We start from the raw sequence: 13,285 nt of genomic DNA, 5'->3' as shown, positions 1-13,285 counted from the left end.
TGGCACAACTCTTTCACCTTTGATTTGCTGAGAAGTGTCTTACTTGGGGTCTTTTTCTTTCTCTCCTTGAGTTAAGGACAGTTCAGGGCTTCTCTCAGAGTTGTTGTTCATCTTTATCTGTTGGGAGTTGCAATAGTTTAAATGAACAAAGAATGTATTTTGAAAAATCTGACAATATATGCTCTCTTTAGTGTATTAGTGACATATACTAGAGAATTTTAGAGCAATGTTTCTGTGCAGTATTTAAAGTCATATGTTCTGTTGCATCTGTGTTTGTTTTTTTTCTTTTGACTGCACAGGTTCCTGGATTATTTATCGGACCTGTGTGTATCTAACACCACAGCAATACCAGTAACACAGGAACTCATCTGCAAGTTTATGCTGAGCCCAGGAAATGCTGACATTCTCATTCAGACAAAGTGAGCATTCATAATCAGAACATACCTTTTTGTTATTTGCTCTGTTGTTACATTTGTAACAGATTGTTAGAGGCTCCCTTGTGAATGTTTTGTACTTGCAGGCTAATTTCAACACAAATGGACAATCCCTTAGAATGCCCAGTCATCTCAGATGACATTGATGAAGAGGAAGTGTGGCTTTACTGGATTGACAGTAACAAGGAACCTCATGGCAAAGCCATCAGACACCTGGCTCAGGAGGCAAAGGAGGGCACGAAAGTTGATTTAGAAGTTCTTACCTACTACAGGTAAAACTGCTTATGCAAATAGATGAAAATGTAAGCTCTCCCTGGAGCCTGGCACAGTTCTTACCCACTCCATTTGCCAATATCGAAAAAGGAAAGCAAATCATACCAGAAACAGGGATTAAAAGTTTGTTTCAGATTTTTCCTTTACGAAGCATCACAATCTGTTGTCTATTCCAGACATGCACTGAGTTTTCTTTGTTTGTGACAGCTTTTTGTGTCTAATTTTTCCCCTTACCTTTTATTCATGAAGCTATTTTTTTCATGCTTTGCTGTTCTGGGAAGCAAGGCATACACTGAAGAAGGAGTGTTCACAACATCCTAGAGTACAGAAAGGAGATGGGATCATGGAACAGTGTCTTATACTAATTGAAAACCAACTGTTTAAATGGTTCAGCCTTCCATTGAGCAATACTTCGACTTTCAAAGGGAGCCCAGTCTTAATGGGGACTGGAGCCTGACATTAACATTTTCAACGGCAAGTTTGTTCCTTGGTTAGCAAAACCACACTTTAATCATTTTTACTGTTTACAACAGAAGAGCTGACATCACAATTGTGAAGTGAGATTCTGAGGTTCATTGTATTCAATATTCAAATAAATCAGTTGGAAATGTGCTATTATTCTTACTTAAGGTACCAACTGAACCTCTTTGCAAGAATGTGCCTGGACCGCCAGTATCTAGCCATCAACCAGATTTCTGCACAGCTATCAGTAGACTTGATCCTGCGATGCATGTCTGATGAAAGCCTACCTTATGACCTCCGGGCTTCTTTTTGCCGGTTGATGCTACACATGCACGTGGACAGAGATCCTCAGGAGTCAGTGGTACCTGTCAGATACGCCAGATTGTGGACTGAAATTCCTACCAAGATCACAATTCATGAGTGAGTTGAAACGTTGCAGAATACGGTACAAAATTATTTTACTGGGGTTAATCTTAGAACAAAATGGTTGTAGCTGCCTAATGTCAACACATGCATGTAAAAAGATATTTAGATGCAGAACGATGAACAATTAGTTGTTATTAATCTCGGAAACTTCCTTGGGTAGCTTTACTTGGACATATAATCACAGAATCATGCAGGTTGGAAATGATCTTCAGGATACGGACTGAAGGTCCAACCATCAACCTGACCTACTGAGTCCCATCACTAAATCATGGCCCTTAGTGCTGCATCTTCCATTTTACTTCACTTCATTACTCACTTTATTTCTCATATACAGAGCAAACAGGATAAAATGGAATGGCCTTTCCTCAGAACAACAGAACTTGAAGTAATCAAGTTGTGCCTAACATCAGGCGTGTACCACGTTGGAATTTAAACTTCTTCCTCAACTGGAAGTTACACTTGAAAAACCAAAATCGACAGCCAAGTGCAGTTATTGCACCAGAAACAGTTCACTGAAGCTTTGGTCTCCATTCAGCAAAGTACTTAAGCACATGTTAAATTTAAGTGTGGATGAAGGGCCCACTGACTTCAGTGGAAGCCCTCTTTGGCTTAAGTGATTTAATGGAGCAGCACTGCTGGGCTGGACCCAGACATGGAGTACCTGGCTGAGGAGATAAAGAAGATGAAGTGTAGCAATGCAGCAGACAGTATTGCTTCTGCTACTGATATGAGGGAGTGTTTTTACTTAGGATAATAGAGCCTAATTGATGGTGGAAGCTGATTGTCCTGAGCTGCTTTCCTGGTCTGCTGTCTTACTTGTAGAGATAGTAAAGGAGAACAGAAGGCTAAGAGGAAACCTCATTGCTGTCTTCAACTTCCTGTACAGGAGAGGTGGAGAGGGATTTACTGGTCTCTTCTCCTTGGTAAATGATGATAGCTTCCATGGGAACAGCACCAAACTGTGCCCAAGGAGGTTCAGACTGGTCGTTAGAAAACTTTTATTTATTCTGAGGGTGGTCAAACACTAAAACTGGCTTCATAGAGAGATGGTTGATTACCCATGCCTGTCTGTTCAAGAGGCATTTGGATAATGGCCTTAATAGTACACATTCCCTTTTGGTTAGCCCTGATCAGGCAGCTGCACTTGATGATGTTTCTGTTCCATCCCGTTTTCTGGCTGATGAGAGAGGAAAGCTGGGATTTCATGACTTAGTGAATCAGTCTTAGTGCTATCAGTCAGAACCATAGTATCTTTCTGTCTGTGTTATTCCCATTCATTGCGCCACCTACTGTTGGAGGAGAAGCTTGTGCATCCTCTGTCTGGCATCTTTGCATATCTATGTAGAATTAGTTGACCTCTACCCCTTCTCCTTGCAGAGAACTGATGGTGATTTTAAAGCATTATTGTTGGTTTGTTTATTCTTTAATGCCAGCTGATCCATTCCTTCTGTGTCTTGCATTGTAGGTATGACTCTTTCACAGATTCTTCAAGAAATGAAATGAAGAGGAAATTTGCACTAACTATGGAATTTGTGGAAGAGTACTTGAAAGAAGTTGTAAATCAGCCTTTTCCTTTTGGTGACAAAGAGAAAAATAAACTTACATTTGAGGTACTTCTCAGCTATCTCCATCCTAATTTATGATATTCCTTCTCGTTTCAGCTAGGTGAACACTGGTTCTTTCAAAATAAAGGCACCTTCAGAATAAATGTCCCAGTGAAACACCAATTTCTAATTCTGGTGTTCTTGTTGATAACTATTACTACAGAAAATAATATTACTGTCTTCTGTCAAACAGCTATATTGTTTCCTCCTTCTCCTAAGATTCTTGCATTTCCCTGGCGGGAGAAGGGATGTGTGTGGAGGGAGTGTGAACAATGATGTATTCTTTCTCTCCATATTAGTGAATCAGCATGCAGGGATTTTTCAGTGTAAGCAAGTACTACTCTCTGCGTAGAACAGGACACTGAAATTCTCCAAATAATCTTGCATTTCAAATATTGTTTGAAATTCCTAACAGAAACTTCAAATAGACCTAAATCATATATATTCAAATAAAGTTGAATAAGAGGGAAGCGCTTATAACTTTTACAATTCTTCCTTCAATCTACCTCCAGAACTTTATTGCTCCTACCTCTGGTCATCTGAAATCTTTCCACAGTCAAATGCTATTCTTTTCCATCTTCTGTACAACTACTGTCCCTTTAAACAGTTTCCTGGATTTTTTCTTCTCAGTCTTATTTATTTTCTCAGATGCAATTGTATCTTTTCAGTCCATCTTAAGCCTCAGGTTATTTTCACTCTTTTTGTCTGACTCTGAAAAACATTTGATGTCAATGACCGTGGTCCAAAGCGAATTTAAATGAGTGGAAACACTTGTACTAATGTGAATGCACTCTAGATCTCGATTGCTGTGCAAGATGCTGTGTAAAATGCAACTTCATCTCGCAGATGAATAACACAAAGATTGACAATACTTCCTTCATTTTTGTTTTTGTCATAGGTGGTACATCTAGCTCGAAATCTCATATACTTTGGCTTTTATAGTTTTAGTGAGCTTCTCAGACTGACCCGGACACTTCTGGCAATTCTAGATATTGTTCAAGTTCCTATGTCATCATACTTTGAAAGGTTAAGCAAGTTTCAGGATGGAGGTAAGAAACACAACAAAATATTGTATTCCAGTGTGTAATTTGCTATATTGGGGTACTTTTTGGAATATCTCACTGATTTTTCTGAGTTATTTATCCACACAGAAAGTCACCAACAGGGCGTATCGCAGATCACATTAAGATGCTCATCTAAAAAGGAACCTTTTTGAACTTCATGATTTGTGGTTACTGTATTGATGCTACTGCTCCTTTGTTTGTTTAGAATTGAACTTTCAAATCTGGATGCAGGCTTTGGTGTCTTTTGGATTAGCCATCCCCAGAAAGCACAAAGATAGCATTTGTCTGGGCACAAGAATTATGATGTCTCATGTATGACCCAAGTATTTGTCAGTATCCTCTGCACTTCACTTAAAAAGAGAATATAGTGTAACTTTTCCAAGAACTGCAGAAGCACCAGATGATCGAAGTCTAGATGAGGCCATCCTGTACATCTGTTTGTCAGTTTAGAATATTCTTTTAACCAGATTAGAGTGCCTAGCTGACAACCCTGGAACAACATTGTATGTCCCACAGTCTTTTGTATAATGACTTAAAAGTAGGTGTGCTGTGTAGGCTTAAAAATAGCACTGGAGTTTTGATGCAGGGAGACAAGTGTTCTTAAGTTAAAATCACTGCAAGATTTGCTAGAGAGGCCTTCTACAGTTCTTTATAAAAGATCTCCATCTTTAGATGGTTATATATTGTCTTCAGCCTCCCTCTACTTTTCCGTTTGGCTGATTGTAAAACATAAGCTGTATAATTTATCTTTGCAATTGATACTCAGAATGATTCTCAGTGTCTGACTACTATGCCCAAGCATCTTATTAGTCCTCCTTCTTTCTCTGGAAGCACAGGCTTAGGACAGCATTAGGCTATGAAGATGCGTATGACACAAAGGTACATAATTTAGATGCAGTTTCATACCACCTATTCAGTACTTTTGATCACCTACCTTGTAGAATTTCATGCTTGAAGAACATATTTCCTGTCTGAAAAGCATACTACTCAAGCAAAACAGAGTAGTGCTTTTCATTAAGAAAAGACATTAAAAAAAAACCCAAACCAATCAGCATTTAGTGGCAAATTAAGATTAGAGAAGGGGCTCAAGAAGAAATCACCAGGTACTATACTTGCAGTGTGAGGGATTTGAAGATTCTTAAGTCATCATGGTCTGCTTTCCATCCTGTTAGAGGTCCAGCAGTGATGTAACTTTTGTCTCAGTAACCAGATGGGAACTGAAAAAAAAATCTTAATTAGATTGAGGATAGTCATTGGACCGATATTAAGTAGTAGCCCTTTTAAACCAGCCCTGTAGCTGTCATCCACCCACATCCCTGATTTTGTCTTTGCTACTACGTAATGATAAGGTTTGAAATGAGCTCTAAACACACAGAGCATTTAACCTGCTTGTGTAGTTGCTGCATCACTAGGTATCACTTAGCTGTATCAGCGGTGTGATTTGTCCGCACTGAGCTAGGAAGAATTGAGCTAATTGAATGTGCTGACTTGTGCTGTAGTGTGGTTGGGTGCTTCTGTATCTGGTCTTTTCAGACTTGATGAAGTTGTTTTTGAGCCCACAGAAAGGTAAAGAAGGTGTTTGTGTTTTCTGTCTTAGAGTGGTAGTGGATTTGGGGTGGACTGGAACTTCTGTGCCTCATCATATGTTGGATTGTAAGTGGTGCTGAGGCTGAGGGAGTCCTGGCTTGAGACTGTGCTTTAATCTGTGTTTCATAGCTTGCTGTAGTAGGTTGCTGGAACAGACCTATGTGTGATTTAATCACATGGCTGAGTGATGTTCTTTTAGTTTTTTTGCATTCTGATTTCATAGTGCTTTGCTTCTTGTGCAGTCACTTCTAGCCAAAGAAGGTGGATCCCAAAAGTACTGATGTCAGTTAGGTCCTATGGATTCTGGATCCACCTGTCCACTCTGGATCCTGAGGAATGAACAGGATCCAATGGGGTATTTGATGTCAGGAATTTGATATAGATCCTTCCTTACTCTGACAGTGAGAACTGCTTACCAACTGTAGGTATACACTGTTTTTGTCTTATACTACTTACTCTAAAGATTCCCCTTCCACTTTTATGCAGATATCCTGCATTTTTCGCAGGAAATGTTTTCTTATTCATAACTCGCATAATATACAAAGAGATAGAATGTTCCCTGCCCTCATTCAGGATGGTGGGACCTCTCCTTCCAGTGAGATAGCAGCAGGGGTGACCTCTTCCTGCCTTTAGAAGTCATATTCTGCTCCCCCACATCTCTTTAATCCGTGGCAACAGTCTCATTCCACAGCATCCTCTCTGGCAGGTCCAGAACTTTCAACATTTATATTGACATAGCCTTTGAAGGCAAAGTATTGCAGTTAAGTGTCCCTACAAATGCTCTAGGGATGTGCAGGTTTGCACAGCTTCCTTCATACAGAAAGTTAGCTTCTACAACTTGCAAAATTCATTATGTTGATCTTCTAAAGAAATAATAAACTAGGTAAGATTGTATCTGTTCTGAAGCTGAAGAATTAATGGTATAAATAAATATGTTCAAGTTTTATCAAGCACTAGGGATTTGATCCTGTGATTCTGTTGAGGAAAGAGCTACAGAAAAGCAGCTTGCGCACTGTATCATTACCCTATCTTGCTGTAAATTTATTGGATTGATATTAAGTAGGTACTTTGAAGCAGTATTTTGACAATAATTATGCCTGCTCAGAAATTCAGTTGATTTGTAGGTTCTAGGATAAATGATCTGTGAAGAGGTGTGAGTAAACGGGAAAGTCGTGTAACTCCTATTCTGCAGCACTGGTAGATCCTATGGGGTAGTACTATAGAAGTTAAAAAATTGGGGTCGAATCTGTTTATTTTACATGATAAGTCTTGCATTTTAGTTTTGTTAAAAAATATTGATTTCTAAAGGAAACTCAGTGCTACAAAAATTTGGGGACAGATAATATATTCTGCCGTTCCATTACTGACATTGATTTGTTCCAGACCAATAACAACAAAATCTTCCAGCTTCTGATTCCCATAATGTGGAGTTGTACAGAACTGATGAGCTTGACTTTCCTGGTTTGACCACTGCTCTGCATCATAAAATATATGGTCAGGATTTTAAGAATGAATAAAATTGTAAGGGTAGAGAAGAATGAGATGGATGTTGATGGTGGGAAGTCTCTTGGAATTGCACGCTCCAAAATTAAAACAACCAAATTCACAACCAGCACTCCAAATTCATTTTCCCTGTTTATTAATTATTCCTTATACATCTTGCTTATTTTAATAAAATTACTTTCCAAGTAAATAAGTATATATATCAAGGATTGACCTGTTGAAGCAAATCTTCAAAATGGGATGCATTTTTAGGCTTAGTGGAAGTTATATCAAGACTTAATTGACCTTTTACCTCAAGATATTCTTTCCCATGCTTCTCTTAAATTCTGAGTCTCAGTGATGGCTGAGGTAGCCCCTGATGTTGTGTGCAAGTTTCTCTACATTGGTTCTGCAAAGCAACTGAAAAGATCCTTACATTATTGTTTATGTTTTGCCTTACTGCCTTTAAAAATCTTGATTTTAATACCAGCATCAGTTACCTTACTCAGAATTAAACTGATATGTATGTAGTTGTCAGGTGTGACCTTATTTGTTGGAGGTAGATTGGGGAAAATTATCTAGAAACATTTGTGAGATAGGATACTGGAAAAAAAAAAAGATGTGTGGTTTTTTGGAAAGCTTCTTACCTAGATTGCATCCTGAAAATTAATTGACTTGGAAATGCTGCAGCCAGCTTCTGTTTTCAATCCAAATATCATAATTTTGAATGATTTTTTTTATTATTATTGGATCCTTTTTTTTCCTGTTTCTTTTTTCCCCTTTAGATTCTAAAAGATAGGGGGTTTAAAATTACACTGTCTGTGTCTTAGTGAGGCATTTTTGGTTAAAGTGACGACTTATTAATAGTGCTCATTCTGCATCTTTCAAGAACATAAAAATGTCTTACAGTTTTAATTAAAAGGTTAAGTCATTGCTTTTCTAGTAAGTGTACCCTGCTGTATAATTCCAAAGTCAGGAGCCAATCTGCACTGTCCAATACTGGTTATTTATTTTCTGAGAATTTGAAATGCACATCTTTCTCTGTATGTGATGGATCTTTCAAATAGCTGATTTTAGTCAAACCATGCATCTGTAGCATATGGCAGATTTGGAAGGCGAAACAACATGACAGTATTAGCAGGAAAGCTACATGTTTGCCATGCAGCTCAGCATTATTTAGTTAACATAATTTGGAAATGAGAATAATGACATACAAGGAATAGAATCATAGAATCACCAAGGTTGGAAAAGACCTACAAGATCATCCAATCCAACCATCCACCTATCACCAGTATTTCCCACTAAACCATGTCCCTCAACACAACATCTAAACATTCCTTGAACACCTCCAGGGTCAGCAACTCCACCGCCTACCTGGGCAGCCCATTCCAGTGCCTGACCACTCTTTCAGAGAAGCAGTATTTCCTAATGTACAGTCTGAATCTCCCCTGGCGCAACTTGAGGCCATTCCCTCTAGTCCTGTCACTAGTTACATGAGAGAAGAGGCTGACCCCCAGCTCACTACAACCTTCTTTCAGGTAGTTATAGAGAGCAAAAAGCACTTCCAAACATCCCAAGATCTTGGAACACCTCCTAGAATCATTTCAGGAAAAGTCTGACCCCTGTGTCATGCTGCAGGCTTTGCTTCTTTGTTGTGATTCACTTTGATTCACCTATGATTCACCACCTAAAGGATTCCACCTTGATGGGTTGGGATGGGGAAGCCCTCTCTCTCTCATGCAGAGTTCAGCAGTAGTGAGCTGCCATTTCTATACTTGTATATCAGCATATCAGGGAACTATTGTCGAGTCTTCTACTAGAACAGCATTGAGAACAAGGTTGGACCTGCCATTTCTACTGTGCCTCTGAGTCCTCTGTATCAAGAAAGACCAAGTTTCATCCAGGACTACCAGGAAAGTTTATATTGTTTCTCAGCTTTGTGTCTGTGTCTGCTAACAGTTCTTTTGTCTGGTTAACAATTTGAAGTATCTTCTTGAGGCACATTTTGATTAGCAAAGCTAATGAGGCAGTAGCTGCCTGGCAGACTGGAGTAATAACTTATGCCAGCAGTTTACAAAAGAAAGTTAGATGAAAAAAAAATGTAACCCTTAGGAAGGTTAGCTGTGTTAGTCACTGATGTCTGTAGGGTAGCAACTGCTAGTCAGTGAAGAGTATGATCAGACCAAAGGGGAAGTCAGTCTGAGAGTTTCTCTGGCATGGACCATTTCTCTTTTTCTTTATTCCTACTCTCATCATGAGGTTTGTGCATTAATGTGATTTCAGAGACCATTGCTCTTCTAGGAATCGATATCTGTGTCACAGCTGTAACTCAGCTAGAAGGCTTGATTCCCATGGTGCTTTTTACCATCAAGGCAAGCATGCTGATGTATGTACCTTTTTCTATCTTTCCTTCCCATAATATTCATGGTAGGAAAGTTTTTTTTTTGACATTGCTTACTGGTTTTGGGGATAGGCAATGTCAGGAGAAGGTGAAGTTTGGAGGAGATTCGCCATGACCAGGCAGTGGTGAGTTTGCATGCTAAAAGGAAAGGCTGGTGGACATGCAGCAGTTAAGGCTGAGGTGGCCAGGTTCAGTCAGGGGTTGGATAGCAAATGTATGCGCATTGGATATTGGTACTTTTTTTATAGTGTTTTTTTTTTTCTCCTCATTAGTTCTGAGGGCTGTATAAACTGTAGAAGTGTCCTCACCTTCTGCCCTTAACGTAATGCATTAGGTTTTCTGTGAGGCTCACCCGAGGTCAGCTAGTTTTTGAGCGATGATAAATGGCATAATGAAGAAATAAAGTGTGATACGTGGCCTCTTTATGATAGGTTCTGCAGTCTTTATGGGCATATGCTGTAGAAAACCTGTAAAAATTAATACCTCTTTCACAAACAGAGCTGTAAGGCTTAATGCTTCTGGCAAATAATATATAACTCTAAAGGGTTTGAAATAAAATGTGGTCCTTTAGGTACTGAAGTGTTGCTATTATATGTCTTAAAAATGGCCATAACTTTTCACAACAAAAAAATTAAATTGCATGAAGCAGTGTAGACAAATCAACAAAGGCAAAGAAAGGTAGAGCCAAGGCTCTACTGGGTGTTTAATTTAGCTCTTGATATCTAGGCAGTGCTGCATATACAGTTCTCTGCCAGAGGATCCACACAGTCTGGCATTGCTGCATGCTTTAAGATGGCACTGAAACTTTTGAAAAGCTAATGGTGGACAGACAGTGTAGGTCTTGCTGAAATCCACAGTCAGGCCCACTTGGAGTCAGGGCTCCTGTGTCAGCAGTCACTTGGAAAGCTGTTAGAAGTATTGTCTTAAAACCTGGTTGAGTGTGTTGACACCAAGGCACAGCTTGATACAAGGTCGACTGTACTGAGAACTGACTTTAATGACAGTAAAAGTTTTGGACTTTTAACAACCGGCCAGATGTTGCCTAATGTAGCAGTGAGCTTCATGGGATTGCAAATGGGGACAGAGGCCTCAGAGGCTCTAATGAAAGAAGTGGGCCTGGCTTAACTATGCTGATGTCTGTGGGGGAAACAGGAATAGGTGTGGTCAGTCTGGCAGTGGGGAATCTGGGTGGTGGTAGGTGCTAATGGACATCAGACTGTAAATAGTGAGGGGTATCTGAATGCACCCTTCTGAAGCTGTTGTCTTTCCTGTCTTTCCTCTCTTTCCCCTTAAGCAACATCGAAGGCAGAGGAAGCTGATTGAGGGGAAGGCCAGGTCTCTTTGTATTGCCATACAAGGCTTAACTGGGCCTTGAATAACCTCTGAATGAATGGTGTGCTGTGAGGGATACAAGATCACAAATCACCAAGGTTGGAAAAGACCTACAAGGTCGTCCAGTCCAATAGGGGATAGGGGTTTTTATTGCAGAAAGATGGTGGTAGATAGCAGCTGATGCAGATAATCCAGCTTTTAAATCATATCAGGTATAACTTAGCCATATCCTCTGTCTAGATCTTCCTTAGAACCCAGCAACAACATTTCTTGATCAAGATAGAGAGGTAAGGCTCTTCTCACATTGAGGTGCTTGGAAGGGACATTAGAAGATTGTGTAGGATTTTTTCAGACCTGTAGAATTTTTTGGCAAGTGGGAAGAAGCTTCAGGAAAGTAGAACAGGAAATCCTCTAATAAAGTAGTTCTTGCAGCTGCCAATACATTGTACAGATGGGACTGATGTTGCTTTGTATCTAGGGATTCAAGCTGCAGCTGAACATTAGCCAAAAGCTTCCTTTGGGAATGATGAGGAAAGCAGAAGGAACTGAAGGTGGGCCATCTGCTTAGTTTGTTAAGGGAAAATAGCTTTCAAAGTCTACTGAGTCTCTTGATTTCTTTTCTATTGGAAGCTTATATATCCTGTGGGATTACTTTGGTCTAGAAGCCATCCCCAAGTTCAGAAGAGAAATCGTTTCCAAGTGGTATGTGGAAACCTTTGGGGTCATAGGGCCACTTATTATTCACTGCAGCCCTTCAGCCTGTGCATTTGATTGTTTGAGGAGTTAATGGCTTTTGTAGTAGCACATGCTCTCTGATTTGTGTCCTGCTACACTGGAACTTAAAGTGTTTTCTAGGAGGTATTTGCAAGAAGTTGAAGCATCTGATCATTCATTGGTCTTACTCGGGTGAAGCTCAGGTTTGATGAGATCAGGGAGTTGTCTTTCTAACTTTGTAATTGCAGAGAAAATAGGAAAAAATGTCACATTTTTTGTGAAGCATTTGACTTGTCTCCTTTTTCCCCCATATTTATGTATGCAAGACTGAACCATGTGTTGGTTGGGTTAATGAAGAGTTGTTGGAGCATTAGACACATGTATATTTATCTTTATCTGGCCATTAAGTACTAGATTTTGTGAAGAACCCATTGTATATCAGCTCCTGTTTCATTACTTAGTTTCTAGAAGCATTAAATATGCAGCTTCTCCACTTCCTAATGAGAGCTGTCAGGTGTTAGAATACTTTTGAAAATACAGGTGCCTTTCACAGGGAGATGTGCATGGTAGAAAAACACTTCAGCTAAAAAAAGCTGAGCAGTTCTGCAAATTGAGTTGTAGGAATCCATCTTTTCTACATCTGTAGGAGAGAAAGACTGAACAATGTTAGTAAGAGTAGATTGACCCTCTGTGGCAACTAAGGACCAGATCTGGTGTGTACAGTTAATTTTTAAATAAATAAGACTGCACATCAGTTCACTGATGTATTGGGAACATCTGTGAAATAGGGCACTACTCACTCTAAGATTATTTGCCAGGCTTTGAAGCAGTTCATTGTTTATTCACATTCATCTACCACTTGCTTCTCTTTACTATTTGTGAAGTACCTAAAATGCTGTGGATACTTGTCCACTGAGAACAAGTTGAGGATGCCGTGTAGTGACTTACTAGAAACAATCAAAAGAAAAGCCAGCAGAATTGTCAATAAACTGTCTCTGACGGTTGTTTTTCTGTCTGAGTATGGCATTTTGTCTCTCACCATCTATACTGTATTATATCACAAATTGTTTACTTTCATATTTTGTTTTTAGAATTCTTGCAGCCAGTAAGTGACTTATCAAGAAAGTATGTTTATGTAGAAAATGAAGTGTCAAATTATCCACTATTTCGATTACTTGGGGGGTTGTTATCTATTTTTCCATAATTGACTCCTGTGAGAAGTCTTTTTTCTCAGAGAGGCCTCTGTGTTGTCAGTTGTGCTAAATTGTATGAGATTATGTGCTACAGTTTTGTGACAGAAACTGATATTCATTAGGAAGTTGTGATCACTGTAATAAAAAGTAATGAAAAGGAGATGCATGGTTGTCTTTTCAGAACATGACAAGCATTCTCTTCTTTCCTCTTACTTCATTGTCAGTCAATCTGTGACTTCTTTAAATTACCACTTGTGCATACAGTGATTTCACTCATTCATTGACAAGCCTTGTGGGACTGTACATTCAGTAG

At 39.3% G+C, this 13,285-nt stretch overlaps 1 protein-coding gene across 6 annotated transcripts in view; it reads left to right on the top strand.

The window, feature by feature from the left end:
* Positions 1 to 13,285, top strand: part of ITPR2 (inositol 1,4,5-trisphosphate receptor type 2) — a 264,932-nt gene that overhangs the window by 84,177 nt on the left and 167,470 nt on the right. For all 6 annotated transcript variants that reach the window (XM_046904326.1, XM_015291441.4, XM_015291434.4 and 3 more), the window contains 5 exons: positions 300 to 419; positions 521 to 706; positions 1,338 to 1,589; positions 3,061 to 3,205; positions 4,098 to 4,248. In XM_046904326.1, coding sequence (XP_046760282.1) covers positions 300 to 419; positions 521 to 706; positions 1,338 to 1,589; positions 3,061 to 3,205; positions 4,098 to 4,248 — 854 coding nt within the window. The remainder of the gene's footprint in view (positions 1 to 299; positions 420 to 520; positions 707 to 1,337; positions 1,590 to 3,060; positions 3,206 to 4,097; positions 4,249 to 13,285) is intronic.

Source organism: Gallus gallus, chromosome 1 (genome assembly GCF_016699485.2).
Source record: "Gallus gallus isolate bGalGal1 chromosome 1, bGalGal1.mat.broiler.GRCg7b, whole genome shotgun sequence".
NCBI classification, from domain to species: domain Eukaryota; kingdom Metazoa; phylum Chordata; class Aves; order Galliformes; family Phasianidae; genus Gallus; species Gallus gallus.
This window is presented reverse-complemented; position numbering and strand designations above follow the sequence as displayed.